Source organism: Seriola dumerili, unplaced genomic scaffold, assembly GCF_002260705.1.
Source record: "Seriola dumerili isolate Sdu_G_001 unplaced genomic scaffold, Sdu_1.0 BDQW01000002.1, whole genome shotgun sequence".
NCBI classification, from domain to species: Eukaryota; Metazoa; Chordata; class Actinopteri; order Carangiformes; family Carangidae; genus Seriola; species Seriola dumerili.
The window spans coordinates 2,744,948-2,762,274 of record NW_019174257.1 but is presented as its reverse complement, the minus strand read 5'-3'; the positions used below and the strand labels follow the sequence as shown (position 1 = coordinate 2,762,274).

Sequence of the window (17,327 nt, the reverse complement as noted above, 5' to 3'; positions counted from 1 at the left end):
TTTCATGCACAGTGAAACCCTTGCAGATGGTCCAGAATGTGGTGGCGCGTCTGGTTTTCTATCAACCTAAAAGGGCGCACCATACAGGCTTATGCTCCTTCTCGGCCATTGTGTCCCTCCAAGGAACATCGTCTGGCGTAGCTTTCCCTGTGCACACGAGGCAATCTCAGTCCAGACTGTACTTGTTTGCGGTTCCCCAACGGTGGAATGAGCTACTGAAAGCCATGAGAGCAGGGGCGTCGCTCTCTATCCTCAAGAATCTTTTGAAAACTCATCCGTTCTGAGAGCTCCGTTCTGAGAGCTCCTTTTCTAACAACCTAACATGCCTAACTCGCTTTTACTGTGCACTTCTTTATCTGAACTCCCTGCACTTTGTCTTATTGGACAGATTTAGTGCTTGGTGCTTCTCCAAGGTTTTCTACTGTAGAGAATGTAAATGCAAATGTAAAGGCTAATTGCATTTCCTGCCGTTATTGTGTTTTAATGAGTTTTTCATTTGAACACAGGAGCCGTTTGATTAAGTTGCTGGATAAATTTTTGTGTTGTAAACCACAATATACTTTATGCTTTCATGGTATGCAGCTCAATTGTGGTTGTTTTCAGTCAGAAACCCAAGGAGCATGAATTTTTAGCCCTGTTCAGTGCTGCACACCTCAAGAGTAACCAACTCCCTACTGTTCCACTGCGCTACCTAATATTATATTAATAACATTTGGACACAAAGCAGTGATTACCTCAGCAGCCCAAAGCAAAGGCAAAACCCAAAGCACAACACAATGCAGCCAGTAATACATTTTCCAATGATCTGCTGTAAATGGGCGCACAGGTCTGTGATAAGAAGAAACAAATATCATCTCTGGTCCCTGCTAAATCAGCAGAACAGAGTTATTGATCTGGCTCCTCACATTGCCAATAGAATTTTAAGTCCCCTTGGTAGCGAATACGGCTTGCTCGGGGTATTGATGTCATTATCATGATTTCAGTACAGCAAAAGGGTGGTCACCTGCAATTCCCCGAGCCTCAGAGCACACCACAGGCTCAATTAGAATGTCTGCTCTCCAGATGTTAACGGCAGGGGCCAGAATTAACTCTTGACTCTGCTGCAAGGGGCTGGTTAAAATGGCAAAGAAATACAGATACACTGCATGATAGCAGAAACATTTTTTTTTCTTAAAAAATCTAATTTCAGACTTAGTTTTGATTAGCACTTTGGTATTTTCTGGGTCTAAAATTATGGAGGCTGCAGTGGTAATCATTAATGAGACCTTTGATGGCATTTTGGGTGCAAATTCAAGAGGCTCATCTAGCTACTCAGCATGTAGACCCTTTCAGAGAAGGAGCAAGCTATGATCAATAAGTCGGGACATTTGAGTGAAACACACAGACTTTGTTTAGCCCGTGCAAATGCGCCCCACCGGACGCCAGTGGGTTTGGGGGCGGGGGTGAGGTGAAATCACATGAGGTCTGTGTGCAATTGTAAAACAAGGCAATAAATCAATCAATAAATCAATAAGGCTTTATCTGTATCCATTGGTATTTTACTGCACGATTTTTTTCCCCTGCACATATACATTTAATTTATCTCCAAATTTCTTTTTTTCTTTTTTTTTTTTAATTGCAAGAAAGCACTTATATACGTAACACCACGTGAACACACACACACGTGCACGCAAACCCACACACACACACACACACACATATGCACACACACACACACACACATGCAGGAGCTGTTTTGGATTTGATCACAACTAGCAGGGACAATGTTGAAGAGCAGTTAAAGCACAAAAGTGTCTGTAAATGAAAGATTCATTCAGAAACCAAGGAATGTATTCCACTGTTGGCCAGTTATTGACTAGACAGGTAATACTGCCTTATGGTGAGGGGCCTTTTTGGATTCTTCCATTGGCCTACACACATTCATACAGATTATCTGAGCTCTTGAAAAAAGACACTCAGAACAGTACACACAAAGTGCACAAATCATCTCTTTTACACTATACACATAGGACAGGACACGGGAGGTCAGTGCTGAGTTCAAAGCAGCGGAGTTGGCCCTGACTTTACTGTTAGCGGACTAAATAGCATCGCTCCATGGTTACAGCAGTTCACCATTATTTTTGCTGTTAACTTCTTTGTTGGTGAATTTGAATGTTTTACTCCTTGAACGTGAGTCAAGAACATTTGCTTTTGGATTATGGAGAAGTCTGTGCTCCACATGTACACAGTGTGTTGGCATTTTTGCATTTAATACCTTCTGCGGTGTACTTCGATTGAAAATGCTAGTAATGATGTATTTAGGCACAAGAGTGTTCATTGGTTGTTAAATGTGTTTCTGTTTTACCCCTTGACAGATGCAACAATCGGACCCAGTGCATTGTGATCACGGGTTCAGACGTCTTCCCTGACCCCTGCCCAGGAACCTACAAATACCTGGAGGTCCAGTATGAGTGTGTGCCCTACAGTAAGTATGACCCTTCTGTCATGAATTGAAAACTTTCCCTCGTTCCCTTTCCCCCACCCTCACATCCTCAGTTTCTCTCTTCTTCTCTGCCCTCTCTGTCTCTCTCTCTCTCTCTCTCTCTCTCTCTCTTTTCGTGACATATCATATCCTGTCCCATTTCTTCCCTCTGCCTTGTTCAGACAGTCTGCTCTCCTCGTCTGCAACACCTTCCAGCACCATTTTCCTCTGTCTCTTCTTCCATCTGTGTCACACCATGAACTTTTCATGAAATATGACCTGTAAAACCCTTTGGTCCTTTTCTGTACTGCCTTTATTATTGATGTGCTCACCGTGTTTCCAGCGGATCAACGAGCCTGGTTATGTGGTAGCAGAACATAGGGAGGGTAGAGGAAGTCGTGCTGACTCTCCGTGATGGCAAGCGGGTGTTTCATTACTCAAGCCGTGTGCGGAGAAGTCTATCAGGCGAAAACACAGCTCACCTCGATGGCTTAATACACATCCATACAACAGGTGTTGAAATATGTTAACAGATGTTTCATTATGTAACTGAACAGAATGGCTCCACTCGTAAGTCAACAAGGTAATATTTCATCTAAAGAGATAGTGTTAACATTTTGTCTCCTTCGTGGATGCTAAAATATTCATTGCCATTGAGCTCCCAAACAATCTTTAGATTGCCCTTTGCATTAAAATTCCCCTTTGTCCTTTAAGCTGCCATGTTCATTTGCAATTTGTGAAGGAAATTCCCCCGTGTAACCTTTACAAACTGATTAATGACAAAGATTTAGATGAATTGCCAGAATCACTAATCAGGTGGAATTGAAATAATTAGAGTGGGAGTGATGGGAGGATAGTATTTGGCAGCTCTTGTAGATTCAAATGAGTGTTTTACACACTGATGATGCTTTAAGATTTGTTTCAGTTTTGAATGCACTGAAACAGGAAATTAAGCCTGAATATGAATAATGCACTTTTATTCAACTCTACTTTTTTATATTTAACACATCACTTCTACATTGCTCATTATCAGTGTACCCGTCCAAGCTCTTACCCTCAGTGCTGAATCCGTATGCATTAGTGAACATCATTAGATGGTGAAACTCATTACAACTTAAAGGTTAACCTATCCAAGGCTTTGAGGACCTGTAATTAAAAATGGAATGAGCAATAATGAGTATTTGAACCACCTTATTGAGCAAATCCAAATCCTGTAGCCTCTGCCTTAAATGCCTAACTGCTTGTTTTTTCTTTTTCTTTTTTGTTGTTTTTATTCTTACTTGCCTCATAGTTAAGTGAAGTATTGATCCTATGTCTTGCTGTGTTACCTCAAACCTTAATAGTAGGATTAGCCTCAAGGTGCACTCATGTCCACCCACTGTTATGATTGTCTTTTGCCTCCCTCTTGCACCAAGGAGAGTGTGGTGAAAAATAAACTTCTGCCCAAGGACTCCCAGTTCTGGTGAAGTCTGTCTAACAAAAAAAAAAAAAAACCAAACAATTCCAAACACGTACTCACTTCACTCTAAGCAGTTTCAAACATGCATGTCTGTAGCCCCGTCTTTTTGCTTCTCAAGGTCCATGCCCAACCAGAATAGGACCAAGAACACAGAATGTATCCTATCGCAACTGCCCTGGTAAGTGCTTAGTGTTCTCCCAGTCTGATCCAGTCCACACAAGCCCAGTCCAGCCTTTCCCACTCAAGTCCTGTTGTAAACTGTGATAGATTGTGATTTATAGGCAAGTTCCGTGTCTTGTTGCTTTCCTCCTACCAATCCTTTGTCTCCTCTTTCCCAAAATAAGAATCCATATACCCCAGATCATTTTGTAAAGTCAGACTGACGCAGAAAAAAGGCAATCATAGGGGAAGATTTACTGAGCTTTTCCACACCAGAGTAAACCCTTACTGCAGTTTTCAGATGGGATAGCAAAGACCTTAGCACAGTTTTCTAGTTTTCTGATGAAATAGATCATATGCCAAATGCCACGATTTGTGATTAAAAACACTGCAGTGAATCAGGAGCTTAGGATCCCCTGGATTTGCTGGGATACAAGACTTGAGAAGTTGTTTTGCAAGAAAACGTATTAAATCCCCATTAAGCTGATCAGCGACTGGACCGCAGACAGTGTCCTCATTTTGACTAGTAACCACTGCCCCTCAAAGTCTGTCCGCCCCGTGAAATACAGCAAGCAGTTTAATAACATAATGTGATAAACAGTTGCTTTTTTGGCACAGACCGAATGTAATATGGTATTTCATTTATTCATTCTATTGTCTATGCCTTTGCATAATCACACAAGCAATTTAGGATTTTTCACTTCTGTGCAAGTGGCCTTTGCAACAAGTTGCCTACATTTCCACCATTCCCATCCTTTTGGCTTCATAATTTGGTTCTTGTCATGAACTGCCCTCATTAGCAACATTATCTTCATGTTCCAGCCAAGGAAGTAAATTTTGCCTTCACCTGGCACTGACTCACCTGCTGAATTGGCTCTAGTAATAGCTTGAATTGGGCAACATAAAAGCCTAGACATTTCTTCATTAAGCCGGTTCTGTGCAAGCTATTTTAAAATGGTGACGAAAAAAAAAAAGTAAAAAAAAAAAAAAAAAAAAAAAAAAGTTGCCATCCCTGTTCTGCCTTTATAAAACTGTAGAATTGTGCTGGTGGGCATAAACAGTTCTCAGTGCTTATATTTTCATTTTTCAACACATGCTCATGCAAGTAAACCCTCAGCTCCATGTGGCAGCGGTGGCCAGATTATGAAAACTGGAGTTAAGCTGTACCAGCATGAGTCTCGGGTCCCCTTTGGGGTTTTTGTTTTTGTATTCACTTTTATCCCTTATTTTTATTCAGTGTAGTTTACATAATGCTTTAATTCAACACTGGAGCCACTAACTGAGCCTGCAGTTGACTGGAGACGTCCATATCAAGACGGAACACCTGATTAATAAAAGTGATAATTAATAGTCTTAATAGTTTGATCAGTAATAGTTCGTAGAAATCAGGAATTCCCTAGAAAGTGTGTTGAGTGGGAGATGATTAGGGTCTGTAGGGTTAGTGTGGGTTGGGATGTGTCTCATGTTTGTTTGTTTTGATGTTGCTAAATTAAAAGTGACTGACTCTCTTCCCTGTGCAATCTGCAGGAAACCTCCGTGGCTATCTGACTCACTCTCTTCATCCTCTGACTGATTTCTGATCACACTGATTGCTATTTCAATTTTTACACTTCCACTAACGCCATCAGGTCTTCCGTCATATGTTCTCCTTTTCTTTCCAGATTTCCTTCACGCCATCTTTCTCTGTCCTCTTCTCGGCTCCTCTGTTTCATGTGGCTGAGGCAGCTTCTGAGAGCTCAACTGCTATTAATTTGTTTGCTTCCTATCCATGTCTGATCTCTTAGTTAGCTGCAAGACATTTGTATTTCTTCTGCAGAATGGCGTGCGTTTATTTACAGATCCTTCTGAATCTCTTTTTTTTTTTGCCACTGAAGCCTAGGTCAGACTCAACAATTACAACAGATTTAAATTCCGATATGAACCGGCACTAATTGGAGCTCGAGGGTTGCAGGATTCAAGAGGAACCTAATTTATGATTGCTCAAATTATCCCATGGTGCAAAGCGGCCTGAAATGTATGCATTTAGTATTTCAAAGTACGAGCCATCAGACTGAAATCTGAGAAGGACGCCGCAAAAAACCAATAGAAGCTCGGATCAAGGGCAAAAGAACTGCTGTATGCAGCCTGTTCTTATGAGATTACCATCTCCACTGCTTCAATCAGTTACTGTATTGTTGAAAGAATGAATCTCATATAAAGTTATGTCAAATAGCAATGTGCCCAAATCAGTCCACATTAATTTAGAAGGTACCATTATGTCAAAGAAGTTTCATAACATTTAAAATCAATAACCTACATTCTCTGTTAAATAGCTTCAGTACCAGGTAATAAAAAGCGGCTGAACATTTTTGTAATAATATTTTTTCTCCAGCTTTTGTGTACACATAGTGGGAAGAAGTGTTATTGAATGACTGCATTTACTTTTCTGTGATGCCCGTCTTTGTTCCCTCGCATTTTGTCAACAACGTGCTAAATGAGCAGCGAGCAGAGCAGTTGTTAAGCTGAACTGTCTCCACCAGTCAATAGTCTGACCTGGGCTTTAGACTAACCTGAGAAATGTCTCTTCTGAAGAATATTTTGCATCTTTGTAGACTTGTCTTAAATGTTCAGTCTTGTTGTTACAGTTAAAAATAAGCTGGTTCTTTTCATGCAATGCTAATGCACATGGTGTTCTTTTAAAAAAAAAAAAAAAAAAAAAAAAGAAAAAAAACTTTTTAAGTCTTGTGATATGTTTTATATAAAGCCACCACTGAAATGTCAGGTTAATGGACTGCGTAATGATTCCTAGTGTAGTTGCCTTCAGAGTGCCTTGTTTGAATGTGCCCGTGTTGGCTAATTTATCGCAGATTTGTATTGGAAAGGGCAAAATGACTCAACAAAATTAAACAGTGTTGTTTAATATGGAATTAAATACATGTTTCAACAGTGTGTGCGCATAGTCTATATTAATGTATTTTGCTCCAGCGATTTACACTGATTACCTGCTCCCTTGATAAGGCCACAGTTAGGTTGTTTTATTCTCTGTGCATATGGCTGAGTTAGATTAGTGTTATGCAGAGACTTGTTGTTAGTAGTCAAGTGTGACATTGGTCCATTATGGAATTACATTTTTTTTTATTGTATTCATTTACTTTTAAAGATATAGATGCAGCAAAAATATTAGTCTACTATTACTCTACTACTATTACTACTAAAAAGAAAAAAGAAAAACTAACAGCTGTCTTTTTCACAGACTCCGGCCTGGTTCATGGTGGTGGGTAGATTTAAAGTTTGAGCATCTTAGTTTGGCTTTTCAAACAAACCAGGGTCACGCAAAGTGAACTTTTATTTAACATGCATCATTGAAACGATGCAGCAAATCACACTTTCCTGCTGTAAAATCCACAGGACGAAACAACAATGGCTCAGTAGAGTCTCTGAAAATGTGTTTCTTAATCTATAATCCTATTTACAATATTTATAACTAAAAGGAGATCATTCTATTGACTTGTCTGTTATTTCCAAAGTGAATCCCAGAATCGCTTTGCTGTGTATCAAACAAAAATCAAATATCCTTTACTTGTGAATGTCAGATGTTGAACCTGACTGAAGTCGCCATCGATGATATTACATAGTCACAGGCAGTTGGCAGTCTGTCAAATAAAAAATCCATCCACCACTGTGCTATAAACCAGTTGTGACGATTGGTCATGATCACAAATGTGATCAGACCATTCTCGATATTCTAATCTGACCCCTTTTTTTTTTTTTTAAAGACAGGTCGTTGGCGGCTGTGTGTCGACTTTCTCTAAACTTCCCTGCTTTCTCTAAATAGGTGTACCTGTCTTTGTACATGTCTCATAACGTGTTTCTGCATATGTAATCGTAGCGATGACAGTTAATTCATATTAATCTCTTTTTTTCCCCTTGCACCCCTTTCATTCTCTCTTCCAACGCTTAAAATAGAAGTGGAGCAAAAAGGTAAATAACAGACACGATCCAAACCCTAGCTCCTTGTTTTGTGGCATCTGGTTGTAAACTACCTATTTTCCCATGGTGGCCCCTACAAACCCATCGCAGACGTTAGCTATAGAACCCCCCAGCTGTAACGTTAACAGCAACAAGAGGAGTAAGGCTGGCCATAAAGAAAAAAGACAGCACACAAGCAGCCAAAAGATGTAAATGGGGGTGTATTGGCTGCAGTCCATAGGGGCTTCCTCCCCTCATTCTCCCTGGGTGCTTTTTCTACTCAGCAGAATCTCATATTGCCTGGCTTCCAAACCCTTTTCCATAGCATGCCATGGTAACGGTGTTTCTTGGCCCTTTTTTCAAGCTATTGCTTTCTACTGTCCCTTTGCTCCCCAAGCCCCCCCCTCCCCCCCTCTCTCTCACTCTTCTCCCCATTATTCTCACCTGACCACTTGCTGCTCTTTTCTCTCGTGATTCTTATGCCTCCTCAACAACCAACACACCTCAAGAGACCCTTAATGAAAGTTTTTTAAATTTTAATGGTTGTGACATTTGCACCACTCCGTAATGACAAGCCTCTCAGGTGTATACCCTAGAAAAGGTGGTGTAACCGAGACACATCTAAGTACACACAAACATTTTGCAGACTCTGCCGACTCCTGCTCTCTCATAACCTCTCCCGTCCGTTGCCATGTGACTTTAGTTGTTGTTTACAGGACCAATTGTTTTGTTCAGTTTTGTTTCTGTTCTATTTCCCCTCATTTGTGTTCTATTCCCAACAGTAAATGTCTGAGGCCAAGCTTCTTTTTGTTTCAGACTACTTATATACTTAAACATTATGCTTAATAACTTTCCTATTTCTTTTTTTCTTTCTATGCACAAAACCAAAATCCTTATGCTGCTTGTGAATATTGGCTATAGCTGTTAGTTGTGTTTTGGCCACTCTTTAATGTGTGTTTGTCCCCACTCCTCGTGGACAACCTGTAAATCAAAATGAAGACATTAGAGATTTTTTGTCGATATTACATCTAGTTTCACATGGTCTCATTTTTCACATGTTAACCTGTGCCTGTTTTTTATTCTACTCTTCTCCCATTACTAGTTTTTCTTTGTCCTGGGACTCTGAAAGCTGTCGGTGATCCTTCCTTTCTATTTGAAGCGGAGCAACAAGCTGGTGCCTGGTGCAAAGACCCACTGCAAGCCGGCGACAAAATCTACTTTATGCCGTGGACTCCTTACAGGACAGACACTCTCATTGAGTATTCCTCCCTGGATGACTTCCAAAACGCCCGGCAGACCATCACCTACAAGCTGCCCCACCGGGTGGATGGGACTGGATTCGTGGTCTACGACGGGGCCGTGTTTTTCAACAAGGAACGCACGCGCAACATCGTGAAGTTCGACCTGCGGACTCGAATCAAAAGCGGCGAGGCGATCATCAATAATGCCAACTACCACGACACGTCCCCCTACAAGTGGGGTGGAAAAACAGACATTGACCTGGCGGTAGACGAGAACGGGCTGTGGGTGATCTACGCCACAGAGCAGAACAACGGCATGATGGTTATCAGCCAGTTGAACCCCTACACGCTACGTTTTGAGGCTACCTGGGACACGGCCTATGACAAGCGCTCAGCCTCCAATGCCTTCATGGTTTGTGGAGTACTGTATGTGGTCCGCTCCACCTATGAAGACAATGAAAGCGAGGTCAGCAAGAGCCTGATCGATTACATTTACAATACCAAACAGAACCGTGGGGAATACGTTGACATCCACTTTCCCAACCAGTACCAGTACATTGCAGCTGTGGATTACAATCCGCGAGATAACCAGCTCTATGTGTGGAATAATTTTTACATCCTAAGGTACAATCTGGAGTTCGGCCCACCTGATCCAGCACATGGTAAGAGCCCAGCAATCCCACCCCCACCTCCCCCCCTATCACTTCTCCTGCAGACAATAATGTTAAATTGCATTGCTGAAATTGTGATTTCAGTTGCTGTCAAGTGCACTTTGATATTCCCCATCTATGTATCAAGTGTCACAGTCGACTGATTTTTAATTTAGAATCTAATATGTGCTAGATATGTTACGGAAGCTTTGGAGTGTAGGAAAGCATCTCCGGGGGTGAAGCGAGTGGGGCTCTGTGGTAAACAACACCTCGAAGCCAGTTACTATATCATAAGGGATCAGTATCGTGGGGATTTGGGGAGGTTTCCGGGTGTTCAGTGAGTCTCTGGTACTAAAGCTCGAGGGACCCCTGCTAGCATTTTTTTTTTTCGGAGACTGTAAGACAGGGAGAGAGAAATATACCCTCACCTCTGGAAACATACATGCCTGGACAGGTGCAAAGTCTTGCCTGGGGCAAGGTTAGATCATTCCCCCAGTGATGCTGGAACTCCAAATCTCCATCGGCCATTAAAAAAAAAAAAAAAAAAAACACACTCTGTAGGCGGAGTATAAGGATTCATGGTTCTGTCTAAGAGAGAAAGAGATGGTAGACACAAGGGAGAAGGATCAATCATCCAGGGTCATACCAGCAGTGTATGTTTTTAATTTAGCTGTCAAGAGCTGAGGGGATGCTAGCCTAGGCTTGCGATAGTCCTTACACTGAGACTATAATAACAGTAATTATCCTAATCCCCTCCACACCCAGAGTTCTAAGTCCACGTAATGTTCAACACAGTTAGTGATGAGCCACGGAGGTCATGCAACTTTTCCCCAGATTATCCAAGAGCTCAATATTTATTAATGTGTTTGCTCGTCCACTTTCGCATAGATAGGACATGGGCTTGGGCGGCTAAATTGGGTTCAGCCAGTGGAACAGCATCAATCTTGCCACACCACAGCGAGCTTTACAGCAACAAAGTCCAGGTTTGAAAACAGAATTAATATGTAGAGAGTAAAATACTGCAACAACCATAAGGAGCAAGATAAAAAAAAAAAAAAAAAGTTCCTTTTTTATATTTCTCCAACTCGGAATAGCGTGTTTGAAGTTAGAAGATTTTTAAAATTGAATATTTGCATGTAACAAATAAATTTAGAACAGCTCAGGAATATGCCACAGACAAAATATGGTCTCCTTATTTTAGTCATGTCCGAAAAATAATTTCACGCACATAGACAGAGATTTTCAAATGAGCCAATTTTAACCAGTGTCTGTAAAAATGGTCATAATATCACCTTTTCTGCTATCTAATAACAATAAATTTGAGCATGTCTTTACATGCCATTATGTGTTTATATGCAGTTAACTGATTATTAAGCAGCCAAGCAACAGCCTTCGCAACGGCCTTTATTTTCAGCTTGGCTGTTATTGATTCTCGGAATAAGCTGTGTATAGACAGGCTTCACGCTCAATTGATTAATTCATTTGGTGAATGGACGCTGATTACCAATAGCAAAAAAAGAGGCTTTAAAAGGATCCGCCCCGAAATAAGAATACATTCCACTTATCTTCACCTGTTGTGCCTGCGTCCATTCGTGTGCACGAGAAACTTACTCACCCAGTCAGACCTCCCAAAAGCAACCAAAAGGTACCCACGTCACTTCCTGCCCAGTATGTTTAGAGACATGCTCTTCCTGAAATACTGTATTTGCTCCAGTATTCACACATCTTTATTTTAATGTCAACAAGGACTCTGTTCTCCCTTCTTGACAAATGAGACGTGAGCCTGGCCCCTGCTGCTGACTAATGTATGTTGAGTTGCAGTCGATGGGTGCAGGGGAGAATGGTCCAGGATGATCATCAAGATGTCAATAAACTTGTCCTCCCACATGGCTGATGTTGGCACATAAATGATGGCACTTTTTTCTGGCTGTCACTGGACGCCCTCTCTGTGATTTCTTCATGTCTGCTTCACTAAGCACTGAAACGAGCTATCAGAATGCTTTTGTGGTGTTAAAAGTTGAAGTAATGTGTTTGAAGCAGCGCTCTGCTAAAGAAAAAAAAAATGAAACGATGGAAAACTGAGAAAAGAAAAGAATATTTCAGCTTTGCTCAAATTATTGCAAGCACGTCATGTGAAAGCTTAGCAGATTAACATGCAGAAAGCATTGTTAATACAACAGAGCATGGCTAATTATTAATGTAGATGCTAGAGCTGTGTTAATTGTTTGACTTTTTTCTTCAAAAGAAGAAAAAAAAGGATCTGCAGGTTTTTAATTTAACCACAGATTTTTCTTCTTCAAGAGAATTTCAAAGCATGCACTGAGGATGAGTCAACAATGTAATTGCGGGGAGCGAGACTGATGCTGTATGCATTTGCCATTGTGCGCTGCACTTCCTACTTCCTTTTTTTTTTTTTCTTCAAGTGCACAAACAAGTCTGTCACATGATTCGCTCCGTCATGGAATGCAATCACATCAAAGTGATGTTGAGAGCCTGTGTGGCAGACAGTTGGGTTCTTGTCAAGTCCAATAACGTTGCTCGTGTCGAGGCAAGATCATCTCTTGTAGGATTATGGAGGAGTGGATGGGGTCACATCCAACAGGCGGCTCCACTGGAAGTGGACATTAAATGGGTCAGTAAGTCCCTCTTTTGGCTTTGACCAACAGCACAATAATCCACTCATTTAACCGTGGCTCCATGCCGGTTTTCCGTCTTGCATATAGGAGGTAATAGAAAGACATATTCCTTTGTCGCATATTGTAGGTGAGATGATTAAATTGATTTAAATGAGGTATTCCCAGAGAAAACTCATTATGTACCCATTTCTATGGACCGTTTATTCATGCCAAGCTCTAAAATGTGGCCTCAAACCACTGAGTAAGCATATCAAAAGCTATTTTTTTACCAGAAGTATGCACAAACAGACTTTATTCTCTGCCTCGATGGGACACAGGTGAGCCTCGGAAACCTTTTATTTATCCCTTGTCGCAAAATTACATTCTGAATCACTTCCGTATAAAAGCCCCCGGGCTGCTCTTAACACCCACGCAAATCAAGACCTCCTCTTTAATTGTTGAAATGTCAATACATTTGCATACAGTTTCAATCTTTGCAGCACTCTCAAATTATACATTTGCAAGTGGGGATTGTGAGGAGGAGAATGACCCAATTTGTTTGAAATTATAAGGTACCGTCACTGAAGCGACTTGCCAATTAGCTTACAAAACTCTGCATGTGGTCAAAACAATGCCCTATAGTTGTGTGTTATGAAAGTGCTTTACAATGCAAAAATGCTCAGCTGTTACAGATGCTATTGAGTCATACGCATTAGCAGTCACCCCAGAGAGCCTACCTCTTATAGTCTGATGAATATACAACTCTCAAATAAGCATCACCATGATTCATCCCTGTCTTCTGCTGTGCCTACATGAGGTCGACTTGTGCACGGGAACGTTTAGAGAGAAAACAGAGACACAGAGAGAGAGAGAGGGAGAGAGATGGAGATGGAGAGAGCGAGATATGAGAGAGAGACATCAGGCTTCCACAGCCATCTCAGGTGGTCAGGTAAAATGGCAGAGACTTCTGTCTCCTACATGCTCGGCAGTGGCACAAGAGCAGGGATCAGGATGTATTAAAAAAACGGCCAATTTGTTTGTTTGCCTTGACAACAACTACCCACCCCCCACCCACCCAACCCCCTCCCCAATCCCCTGTCAGCTGCCCAAGTGGACACAGTTGGTGTGAAAGGAGAGGGTATTGATGTGGAAAATCACCCTTTTTGTTTTTGTTTTTCTGTCGTCCTGTCATATTCTCTTTCTCGTTGTTTCTTTCTCTGTGTGCTTCCATCTTATTGTCTCTCTCTTTCATTATCTCTCTATTGCAGTCAGTCTTGCTGTTTCTGTCTTTCTTCGGTCAATATCTGTCTTTTTTTTTCTATTTTCCCTCCTTCTGCCTGTAGACTGTCATTGTTCTTCTTAAGCCTCAATTATGCTCACTTGCAGAGGTACACATGGACAGCTGCGGACAACACGGACACATAGTTGTTTTTATTATATGTCTTTCAAGTCTGCTTGGAGGAGCGCATGTGCAGTTAGTGCCCTTGGAGCTTCAAGTACACCCTCTGATGACGAAACTTACGTCATGTAGACCCTAGCAGACCCTCGTGTACTCACCAACCCAGAAAAAATAACTAGCTTCAGTCTTCCTCTTCCATGATCATCCATGAGCTGTGGCTTACATCTGGAAATTTGCATTTCTGGGCACGCATGTCCGCACATGTACTCGTCTGTTTGGCTTCTCTCCTGAGGTCCGGCTAAAGTCCAGGTCAGACTGTTCAAATCATGCCCAATGAGAGCAGTGCACACTAAATGACAGGATTTAAAGTAAAGCCTTAGCTGTGCCTTTGGGGAACTGTGCACACACAACAACAGCACCAAGATGGCCGTCACACACATGATTATCAGGGATCAGAAATATTTCTAGATATTTTTTCACAAGCGGAACCAGCTAACAAAGTTTATATTTAATGGATATTATTACACTGAAAACATTTTGCATATACGTTGCATTGAGACAGACTTCTTGAAAAGGGGAGTTGCCTCTGATATAAACTACCTCAGTTAAAGTTGTTATTATAAGCAACTTCTTCCTGGTTCTTCCTCACGTTCTTCCGTGTTTATCTGAACTCCTGTTGGTTTTAAACACCTAACTGCACACGACAATCTGCAGCCAACAGCTCCAAATGACTTGAAAGATCTAAAAATGAGCAGACCTTTAACTTGTGGCGGGCCTTTTTGTTGGTGGCACAGCAGGGACAGACTTAATTCAATATGTTCCTGATTTTTTGTATAGCACTTAAATAACATTTTCAGCTGTGTTCTGTGTAAACTCTGAGATGCTAAGCCACTATCCTCAACACAAGGGCTCTTTCTTTACTGCTGGACTACAGTATCTCCATATATGCCACCCTCCATTCTTTATTCCTCCCTTGTAGCTTTTTTAACCACCATTTTATGGCAAAGTGTGACATTATTCTGTCGACACCATGACCCACTGGTCTCATTCTTGGTTACGATATAGGGGTGAATTTAACTGGGGCGATAAAAGGGGGGAAATCCCACCATGGGGATTTACAGTCTTGTTCACAGTATCTCTGATATTACATCGTGGGATAATACCTAACCACCCAGTGTCTGGTGGCAATAAAGGCTATTCAGCACATGAGGTCAGGGGGTCACCTGTCTCCTCTGAAATCCGATCATGATCTCTGCCGCTCCTCCGGCGCTGAACATCGTAAGACATGAGGGCCAGTTGTTGCCAGTTGAGGAAGACCATCTCTTCACCCCCTCATCCAGAAAACACACCTCAAGATAATGTTTTCTCATAGTCCCAAGCTGCTTGTTACCACTTCTCCTGGAACGTCTTACCCGCTGATGTTGAACTACTGTGCACAGCGTGGCCAAATGATCTGCTGACAGCGTACAAGCATGTGGGCAACAGCAAACCCGGGGTTATGATTTAGAATGTCACAAAGAGTTGTTTGACACAAAAGAGAGAGGAGGGGTGGGGGGTGATTATGGTTACACTGAGCCCAATAGCCAAGGGGATCCAGTCTCTTGTTTGATTACAGTCTGACTGTGAAACAAGGCATATTAAAAGAATTATTACCCAGACATCACAATGGTCCCCCATCACTCCCTGACACCCGCCTTTGAGGAGATTTGTTTCACACAGGCCTGATTATTGTGTCTATGTGTGTTTCTCTAATCTATGCATGTGCGGGTGTGCATGACTTTCCATGTTACACAGCTCTATGTGCCACCTCACGGATGTGTATCTGCGCGCAAGTGTGTATGAGCGCCCCTGAAATAGACACCCCTCCTGTGTGCGCGGCATTAAATATCAGTCCGCTCGGCACACTTAGAGTTAATGCTTGAAATGTGAGGCACGTACAGTACCGAGAGAGCTGCAAGGAGGGGGGGGGGGAGAAAAAAAAAGCAGGCTTTAGTCTGGCAGCTGCTATGTCTGTTCTCTATACTTTGGTGTCATTTTGTGTGTGAGGGTGTATATGAATGTGTACAAGTGTTTATAAGCGTGTCTTTGCTTGCGTGTGTATGTGTGGGAGTGTACTCTTGCTTGCCTGCCTGTGCCCATATGAATCAATGTGTTTGTATTGTGAGAAAGAGAAATATTGGAGACAGCAGTAAATAACATAATCCAGCTATTAGCTTTTGTTCCCTAAGACATGGACGTATACTGTACCGACCCTCACAAGGACATGACTCATGGGAAATTATACGAATTTTCTCTCAGCTTTCTTCATATTTACTGCTGATACACAAGCAATCATACGCCATGTTCCCCTCCACAGCTACAAATGCAGCGCAGAGTGAAAGACGTGTAATCCAATTTCCTTTGTGTATTATTGTTATTATTGGTAGATATCAAAATGCATCACAAACGTATTATAAATCATCACACTATTTCATACTCAAGAACAGCTCCATTTCCATATGAACTTTAAAGCAAGGCTGTGTCAGTGAGGACTGAGCGAAATGCATGTTTGGAACAGAGATATTTCAGCAGCAGCGTTAGCAGAGGGAATAATTTACATGTTGTTTTTTCACAGTTCAACACCTTATTTCAATTAACCTATGATCTGTGCCGAATGACTTGAAAGCTGATGGGTTATTCATTTACTTTCCATCCAGCAGATTCTCTTGGTCCCTTCGCAAAGCCTGAGCATGGCCTCCTTCTAACTGCACAAACAGACTTTGAATTATTTGAGGTTCCATTGACTTGTTAACTTTTGCTATTCCTTTTCCATTAGGAGGTGATTACCACCCAGGAGCCACATTTCAGGGAACAAAAGACATGATTTTCTTTTTTCTTTTTTTTTTCTTACCTTAGCACAAAACAAGTCTCCCACAAAAACAGTAACAAAGAGATAAATCTCCTAATCAGCCTCATTTCACATCACCATGAGATTATTCCATGACAGAGGAGGGGACCAGTGAGATCTAATAATTCTTTTAACTTCTTATGTGGCAAATTAGCTGAAACAAATGCTAAATGTGTGTTCCCTTACCATTTTTTCCCTCCCATGCAAGATAAACAGCACCTGATAATGTGTATGAAACATTAACCTGATGAACAACCATGCGGTGCCTACTGAAAGTGAAGCCATTAAGCATAATACAAAAGACACACACGCTGTCGGTTCTCATTTGTCACCCCGGCATGACTACTGAGTCCCGGTAAAGTCTCATCAGGGCGTGTGTGTGTGTGTGTGTGTGTGTGTGTGTGTGTGTGTGTGTGTGTGTGTGTGTGTGTGTGTGTGTGTGTGTGGGTGTGTGTGTGTGTGTGTGTGTGTGTGTGTGTGTTCCTGAGTGCTTCTGTGTATGCATATG

At 41.7% G+C, this 17,327-nt stretch overlaps 1 protein-coding gene across 1 annotated transcript in view; it reads left to right on the top strand.

The window, feature by feature from the left end:
• adgrl2 (adhesion G protein-coupled receptor L2) overlaps window positions 1-17,327 on the top strand; it is a 73,962-nt gene that overhangs the window by 27,778 nt on the left and 28,857 nt on the right. Inside the window, exons 3-5 of the mRNA XM_022761514.1 lie at window positions 2,355-2,464; window positions 8,025-8,039; window positions 9,130-9,930. Coding sequence (XP_022617235.1) covers window positions 2,355-2,464; window positions 8,025-8,039; window positions 9,130-9,930 — 926 coding nt within the window. The remainder of the gene's footprint in view (window positions 1-2,354; window positions 2,465-8,024; window positions 8,040-9,129; window positions 9,931-17,327) is intronic.